The 9,041-nt window shown below is 35.4% G+C and overlaps 1 protein-coding gene across 1 annotated transcript; it reads left to right on the top strand.

The window, feature by feature from the left end:
• The first annotated feature begins 64 nt into the window (after positions 1–64).
• Positions 65–9,041, top strand: pld4 (phospholipase D family member 4). The gene is made up of 11 exons (XM_028438231.1): positions 65–171; positions 1,065–1,135; positions 1,218–1,357; positions 3,071–3,254; positions 3,377–3,497; positions 4,530–4,657; positions 4,737–4,937; positions 6,394–6,533; positions 6,617–6,782; positions 8,068–8,164; positions 8,279–9,041. The coding sequence occupies exons 2-11, from the start codon at positions 1,085–1,087 to the stop codon at positions 8,488–8,490; spliced, it is 1,440 nt and encodes a 479-aa protein (XP_028294032.1). The 5' UTR covers positions 65–171; positions 1,065–1,084; the 3' UTR covers positions 8,491–9,041.

The raw sequence follows: 9,041 nt of genomic DNA, 5'->3' as shown, positions 1-9,041 counted from the left end.
CTTCCCTTTATTTTGGTCATAAGCAGATGCATCACTGAGCCTCAAATGAAAGTTAAAACCAGGAACTGTGTCGTGCTGCTTTTGTGAGCAGACTTTACCTCGACTCATTGTGGGGATGCATTAGGTTTGTTGTGAGCTCCAATAGAAGATATAGTACTTTCATCACTCTTTGTAAGTTACTTTTTTCTTTCCGTTTTAATGCACAGATCATTTTAGGTGTTTTAGATGAGAAATGTTTCCTGTGTTCTATTAATAGCCTTTTATTGTGACTTTACAGTCAACAGAGCACTACAGGAAAAGAAATGATTCTGTTAATGTTATTCTGGTTCCAAACACAGTCAGAAGCTTGAAGGTTCACTTAAAAAAAAAAAAAGGAAAATCTGAATGATTCCAACTGAAGCAATAAATCTAAACATTCAAATTTAATATCAAATACATTTTCTAAATGATCTTTTATTAGAAACATTTTTAACTATAGAATTTCTAAAACATTTATAGTGATTAAGGGATCGCAACTGTTTTACTAGTGTAACAAAAAATTACGTGTTGTAAAAATATGTTTATTGTATGTATAAAGATGGTACAATACACTGAGTTCACAATCTATAGACAATAATGGGCTTGCCATTACAATAATATTTTTGGGATGAAAAAAGGACAAAAGAAATTGCATTTAAACAAATGTGTTTAACACTGGGTATGACCTTTTCAATAGGAAGTTGGAAAAAAATTAACTAACCAAAACAATCTGGTGTGTAGTAGATAATATTAATCTGTTTTTATATTGTTAATATTGCAATATCTTATGGCTATATCATCCCATCTTTTAAATAAATACATTTTCATGTTACTTAGATATATAAATGACATATTTAGATACATGAATTACATTTTAAAGTTTGTTTCTAAGTCCAGTAGTCTGCATTTTCCTCTGTTTTTTTCCCCATCAAGCATTTTTGCTACTTTTGTTCGATTATTGATGTGAATAACTTTTAGATTTGTCTTTTCTTGGGATAAAAAAATAGTCTACATTATTGCAGTGTTCTCTGTTTTGAACGGGTTAGGTAGGTGCTGTGACCCAACCATGACTGTTGGGTATGAACGCCTTCATCTCAGTAATGGGCCCAACAGGCAGGTAGGTTGGTAGAACGTCCCACATTACCCATTATTATTGAGAGGTTGTGTTAATCCTGCAGATTCTGTTTTCCTGTTGACAGAAGCTGACCAGCATTGTAGTGTTACTGGTGCTTTTCTTATCTCTCACCGTGGCGGGGATCGTGCTGGCGTTTGCTGTGCTGGATAGACCACCATTCCCTCCAGATCCTGGGACTGGAAACTCTTCGATTAACCAGTGCAGGTCTGAGTCTCACTGTACAAACACATACACATTGTGGTATTCTAAACTAGTGTTTCTCAAATGGTGTTATGTGATTGCATTACAGGGGATACTTGAGAGAGAGAGATTACCACATTTTATTTTTCATTAAAAATGACAGTCACACTGAATATTATACCAGCCACTACCAATAGGACAACCAAAACACATAACATAAAAGAAAAATACGCTGAATAATAAAAAGAACAGACCAACAACAAAATGACACCAAAAACACACCCACTAAGAGAGAAGAATACACAAAAATAACAGAGAAACAACCAGACACTAAAAATACACACACAGAGAGAATAATTTTAATAATACCAACAACACACAAAAATTACAACAAAAAATATACTGAATAATAAAAAGAACAAACAACGAAATACACAAAATTGTACCAAAAACACACAAAATTATGATAGAAATGAAGGTGATTAGAACATGAACTGAAAATACAAAGGTCAGTCCAGAAATGATAAAAACTATAGAAATAAATCTATTCAGAAGCCACTAAATACTGTTTCATTTCACTTGTTTACAAAATGAGATTCCTCAAAAGCACGTATTCATTCCATCATAATGATGTATGGTTGTTTTTCACAGAATTCTCAGCGTAATGTAGTTGTCCAACATGATTGGGTGCTTGTGTAAGAGAAAGCGGGTACTTTGTAGTTTGAGAAGCACTGTTCTAAACCAGTCGCTCTAGTACATGCTTTATATTTTACTTCTGTATTTTCATTTCCTCTATTGTCGCCGTGACCGAACGCTTGTCTGGTGAAAATCGTCATCGTTCAGTAAACTATGCTGTTAAACTGACTGAATTCTGGAATCCTGACATTGCCCATTTTTTGTTCATGATATCAGATATTTTCATATCAGTCTACAGAGGTGTAAAGAGTATTGATATATCCTCCTCAAGTAGAAGAACTGTTGCTTGATTGCAATTGTACTCAAGTACAACAAGTAAGTCATACATGAAATAAAAAATACCCAAGTACAAGTAAAAAGTAGCTCAGTAAACTAGTATTCAAAGTAAAAGTTACTATATACTTTCACCCCTCACATTTATTTCTTTATAACAAATCTTACCACGGTTCCCTTCCATACAGTAAACATCTCATGGATAAACTTAAATCTTGCACAATTGGAACTTAATTTTTTTTCCACAAAGGCATCTGTATAAAATTAATGAAAAGGTTTGTCAAAATGTACAATTCTTTTAAAAATTAAATAACACCAATTAATTCAATTCAAAATAAATAAAAAAAATCTCTGGCCCCAAGTATATATACATTTATGAACTCTAAAACTGAGAAAATAACCTCCATTCAGTGCTGTTTTGGCACCTTGCATGACATTTAATCTGGTTGTGATTGTTGACTCGTCATTTTTTTTTTGTTTCACAAAGTCTGTTGATCATTTTAAAAAAAAAAAAACAATTTACTCAGTAACTGTTGGGTGTAGAAGTGTAACAAATTATTCTACTTGTTTCCAAACATACTTAAGTACAAGTGAAATGACTGATTACTGAAATATACTCAAAAAAGTACAAGTAGCCATAAAATCAACTCAATTACAGTAATGTGAGTAATCCATTACTTTCACCTCTGTCAGTATATCATGTATCGATGCTGGACACCTTAAAACATTCGCATTTTTCTTCCATGCTGTGGTTGTTTCCCTCCTCAGTATGGTTCTTGTGGAGAGCATTCCTCTTCATGTCACATACCAAGACAACGAAACACTTGGGATCCCACTAGAACAAGTCTGGAAAGATCTGATCTCTTTGGCAAGCACCCAGTTGGATGTGGTCTCTTTCTACTGGACCTTAACTGCAGAAGACATCGGCATTAACTCGTCCTCTGCCAAACCTGTGAGTTATCTGCTGCTACAGAAAAGACCAAAAAGTGGGACAATTGTTGGGGAAAATGTTACCTCAGTCATTAGGGAAGACTTTTTAGTTTGTGTGTTGACAAAAATGTCCACTCATTTCAGGGAAGGGACATCCTGACACAACTTGGAATGCTGCCTTCGAGGAACGTCTCGGTTCGAGTTATAACCAGCATTCCCACTGTTGTGACCAACACTACGGATTTACAATTCTTAAAGCAGAATGGTATGAAATATACAGTAACACACCTGGTCAAACCCTTCTCGAGTCAACGTACATTCTGATTCGATCTGTGGGGCAGATATTAATCACATAGAGTGGGTTTTATTTCATCAGAATGGTAAAACTAACTGCAACTCAGTCCCTCTTATAGGTGAACAACCCAACAATGACATCTCTGAATTATTTTACAGGCATTGCAGTCAGAATCATATTTTGATTGTTTTTAGCCTTATTTCCTCATGAATTTATTAGGATTTAGCAGCTGCTCCTCTACACTGCTGCCCCTAAGGTTTTCATTAAAACAACTCCATGCCCTGGAGGGGGTCACATACACAAACACGCTCCAGCAACTCACAAGTCTTCCCCTTCATAATTAGAATACATGCACATTAAATGAACTAGAGTAAACATAAGCAACTGGTATCCTTCAGGCTAATTTTGTGTGCCCCTTAAAAAAGTAAGTACAAAAAATGTATCTAAAAACACACAAAACAATAGAAAAATACACAAAATGTACTCCAAAAAGCACTATGACAACAAAAACACACAAAATGACACAAAAAATGGCACAAAACAACATACAAAACACACATTGCTATAGGAAAAAAAAAAAAAAAAAAACACACATCAACAAAAACGCACACAATGTGAGAGAAAAATATACAGAACAATATAAAAAAGCAAAATGAATCCCAAAAACACACAGTGACAAGAAAAATGCACAAAATGAATTCAAAAACAAAGAAAACAACAATGCATAAATCTTTAGTTCTTTCCTGTCTTAATGCTCACATCAATCATTCTTAATGCTGACATGAATGTTAATAATGTGGCCCTTGAACCAGACAATCACAGTTTTGTGGCCCCTGCTGTGATAAGTCGCCCACCTCTGAACTTAAGTAAATAATTCAACCATTGTAAAGAAAATCTCTCATTATTCCTCTCTGCTTTTAAACTCTGGTGGTTTTCTGAGGGTGTACCCTACCTTGTAGTCTTCATAATCTGAGAATAACTCCACTTCTCTCTCTGCTGTAGGTGTCCAGGTGAGGAGGGTGAACTTTGGACGCCTGACCGGTGGCGTCCTCCACAGCAAGTTCTGGATCGTAGACAGAAAGCATGTGTTCATTGGAAGTCCTAACATGGACTGGAGGGCGCTCACACAGGTAAAGACAACAATGAGGACACTGTGCTTGTTTAAATAAGATGTTTCCACAAACTCTGACCAACCATGTCCTGCTGTAGGTGAAGGAACTGGGTGTGAGGATCTACAACTGCTCCAGCCTGGCTGAAGACCTTCATAAGATCTTCCAGTCCTACTGGGTGATGGGAGAGTCCAGCAGCACCCTGCCTCAGCCATGGCCTGCAGAGTATGATGCTGCTTTTAGCAAACAACGTCCTCTACTGGTAGAAGAAGATGGTGTCCCTAGTAGTGTTTACATCTCTGTGAGTTTAAGGCAATTGAATTGTAATTGAGTTCAGATAATTAGATTTGGAATTGGCAGGAAATTCCTACAAAAACTGTAATTTACAATGTAATTAAACACAAACCTGTGAAACCAGGTGGTTACACTTCTATGGCTTACACATATGCAGTTAAGTTATTGAAAATATGTTTATTTTCAAGTTTTCCTGATCGTTTTACAATTTAAAAATAATTTGAAATGGGCGATTTATTAAAATGCAGAAGATAAGATGTGTAACTAATGGTTCAACTAAAACATTTCATAAAACATTGGGCATTTTTTTCAAATATGTTACTGGATGACTCTGTCTGTGGAAACACCAGGACTTTTTACATTTTATTTATTTATCTTTGATTTATTACATTTTGCATTTCAGGCTGAATGCTATGGTAGTGATATGTAAATATTCCTCCTCTGTGTTTCTCCTGTTTGCAGGTACAGGTTACACCTATGCATTCTTGTTCAGTTTTTCTTCCTTGTGCTTTATAACCCGTATATACTGTATACTCCGCTATAGTTACCTTAACTTTATACCATGTCTATTTTTTTTTTTTTTGTAAATCGTTGAATGGCCAAGCTTAGTTTTTGTTAGTTTGTATTATGTTTAAGACGTTGTCTTTTTACTTAAAGTTACTGTTATATTGTTTAAGATCCAATCGAACATACAGTATATCTGTATGTTTTAAAACTCAAAAAAAAAAAAAAAAAAAAAAAATGATAATAATAATTTGAAATGGAGGGGCGTAGTGACAGAAAAAAAGGCTTGGCACCAAAAATATTAATTCCAAAATGTTCATTGATTAGGAAGCCTAACAAGGTAAACAAGAGATGAAAAACAAATTAGATGATAGATAATGTTTTTCAGTGTATTTTACATCTGATTTAGGACATGGGTCAAAACTGACGCCCCACACCAAAAATACTAAATCTATATTTTATTGATTAGGAAGCCTAACTAGTTAACCAATAGATCAGAAAGAATATTAGATGATAGATATTTAGTTTTAATGTATTTTACCGCTGATTTAGGACCTGTTATCATTAAAGATGCTAACAGAAAGCTATCAAAAGAGGACGGTTAACTTTTATGGAGTTATTTATTAAAGGCTCAGTAATTGTGTTCAATTGTAATTGAACTTTGGTAAGTGAGAACGTAACTCTAATTGACTTTCAGGACAAAAATAGTAATTATAATTTTAAATGTAATTGGGGAAAAATGCCATTGAATGTAATCGTAGTTGAGTTGTAATTGAACATGGATAATTGAAGACGTAATTGTAATTTAAAAGTGTAATTGACCCAAACCCTGGTTCAAGGAAGCTGTTTTCTTTGATCGTCTCTGATCAGCAGTGGCTTAATGTCTGCATGTGTGTGCGCCAGTGCTTTCAAACTGCAAAGAAAATCCAACACAGTGAATTGTTTTTGTGTAACTTCAGGCTTCTCCACCATCGTTTTGTCCTCCAACAAGAACCCTGGACCTGGAGGCCATTCTGTCCATCATGTCAGAAGCTGAGGAGTTTGTGGACATCTCCGTCATGCAGTACTCTCCAAACACATATTTTACCAGACCTCAGAGGTAAATGTATTTCCCTGTCGTTTGTTTTGTTGTTCTCCTTTTGCAGCGTTTCCTCACCACGAATCTCTGACTTATCCGAGCAGATACTGGCCCTTCATCGATACCGCCATTCGAACGGCTGCTTTCGAAACAAACGTCAAGTTCAGGATGTTGATCAGCTGTGGGAGAGACTCTGACCCAGCCGTGCTGCCTTTCCTTCAGTCTCTGGCCTCGCTGGGCTCACCGTCCCAACAGCTCAACATCGAAATTGTGCGTTTATTCTTAGAACACAGTGAAGTTAATCTAGTTGTTTAAACCTGAGAAGCATTCAGAGAGACAGAGGGTTTGTTTTTGCTTGAATCCATCAGTTGTTTATTAGAGATTTAAAATCAACAGAATGAATCAACAAGAATATCAAGTCAATAGGAAAACACAGGAAAACCACAGCTGTGTTAAACAATTGCTTGTTTTCCTATTGACTTGATATTCTTGTTGTTGGACTCATTTAAAGCTGAACTAAAGACATATTTGTTTAGGAAAGCTTTAAAGTGTTAAATCTTGTGCAGTTTTATTGTGTTTTTAAATGAAGCACTTTGAGATTCCTTATAATGAAAAGTGCATTATAAATTAAATCTATTATTACTATTACATTCTTGTTGATTTTCATTTAAATTCTGTTAATAAACAACTGATTGATTGATTTAAGCCAGGGTTGGGATCAATTACATTTTTCAGTTACAATTACGTTTTCAACTCCCCATGTTCAACTACAATTCAATTAGGATTACAGTGACCAGCCTTGGTTTTTCCCTTTACAATTAAATTACAATTATTTTTTTATCCTCAGAAAGTCAATTAAAATTGTGTTCTCAATTACTAAAGTTCAATTACAATTAATCACAATTACTAAGCCTGAAATAAATAACCTAATGAAAGTTAACCTTCCTCTTGTGTTAGCTTTCTGTTAGCATGTCTTATGATAATAGGTCCTAAATCAGCTGTAAAATACACTAAAAATAAATATCTATCATCTAATATTCTTTCCAATCTATTGGTTAACTAGTTTGGCTTCCTAATCAATAAAATATAGGTTTAGTATTTTTGGTGTGGGGGCGTCTGAACCTTTTTGTGTCCGTATACCCCTGAATATACATAGAACTGTAACATGGTTCCCAAGTTGTGCATTAAATTATTACTGACAATTTTTATACAATTTTCATGGCAATTACAATTACAAAGTCAATTATCTGAACTCAATTACACTTTAATAACCATTATGACAGCAACAGATTTTTTAAAATTATAATTACAATTAAAATTACACTATAATTGCAATAATTTATCAATTACATGATTACAATTATAATGGACCCCAACCCTGATTCAAGCAAAACAAACCCTTCTGACTCTGTTTCTCTGAATGCTTCTCAGGTTTGAACTATAATAACTTCACTCTATTCTAACTGTATCTAATCATCTAAAAGCAAATAATGATTTTTTTTTTTTCCTCCTCAGAATGTTGAGTTTATTCACTGCCATCATATTCTGTTTCCAGAAACTGTTCATTGTTCCTGTCGGAAACCAGTCTGACATCCCCTACACCCGAATCAATCACAATAAATACATGGTGACGGACAAAGTGGCCTATATTGGTGAGATTAGTGGTTGTATCTGTAGGATTTCTGTAGGATTTAAAGTCAGTGCTGCTCTGTAGAGTGACTCAGCTGTATTAATCATTGACCATTGGCTGCACTGCTGTTTTCCAGGTACTTCCAACTGGTCTGGGGACTACTATATGTTCACAGCTGGAGTGGGTTTGGTGATTTCCCCACATGCTCCTCCTCAGACTGAAGCGACACCGACCCTGCAGATGCAGCTGAAGGCAGTGTTTGACAGAGACTGGCACTCGGAGTTTGCTGTGCGTCTCTCTGACCTCGGCCATCACCCTGACTGTGCATTAGCAAAACCCTTGGACTAAACCTGTGAACTTACAATCCAGTTTTTATTTGTCAGTAATGTATACTTTTAAAGGCAGTCAGCTAGGGTTCAATCATAATTGACAGTTTATTGCTAATCCAAGCTTCTTTTGCAGAGTTGGCATCAACAATGTGAGGCCCAAATGTAGCAGCAGATGGTCAGTTACAAAGAAAGATCTTTTAGTGTGATATTATTGTGTGATGATTACTAGCTTTTTGTCACAGTTTTGCTTCAATGTGTCGCTTTGTTTGTGTAATACCACAGGGAAATGCTCATAAACAATATCAATCATGTATAATCCTGGAGTCGGTCTCATGATGTCACAGCATAGCTGGGGCTGACCTTTGCCATCACTGGTTGTGTGTTAGACCCTCAGATACTCTGATACTACTGACAGCACCATGTGACCTACAGTATGTAGAGTATTGTGCTGTATATCATGTCTGGTTGGCTGGTATTGTGTGTTTGTTACATTAAGCCAAAACCTGACAAAAGGTGGATGTTTTTCCTACAGTTCAACAACTTTCTCCAGATAAAAAAATATGTATCATG

This window comes from Gouania willdenowi, chromosome 22, assembly GCF_900634775.1.
Source record: "Gouania willdenowi chromosome 22, fGouWil2.1, whole genome shotgun sequence".
Lineage (NCBI taxonomy): Eukaryota > Metazoa > Chordata > Actinopteri > Blenniiformes > Gobiesocidae > Gouania > Gouania willdenowi.
This window is presented reverse-complemented; position numbering and strand designations above follow the sequence as displayed.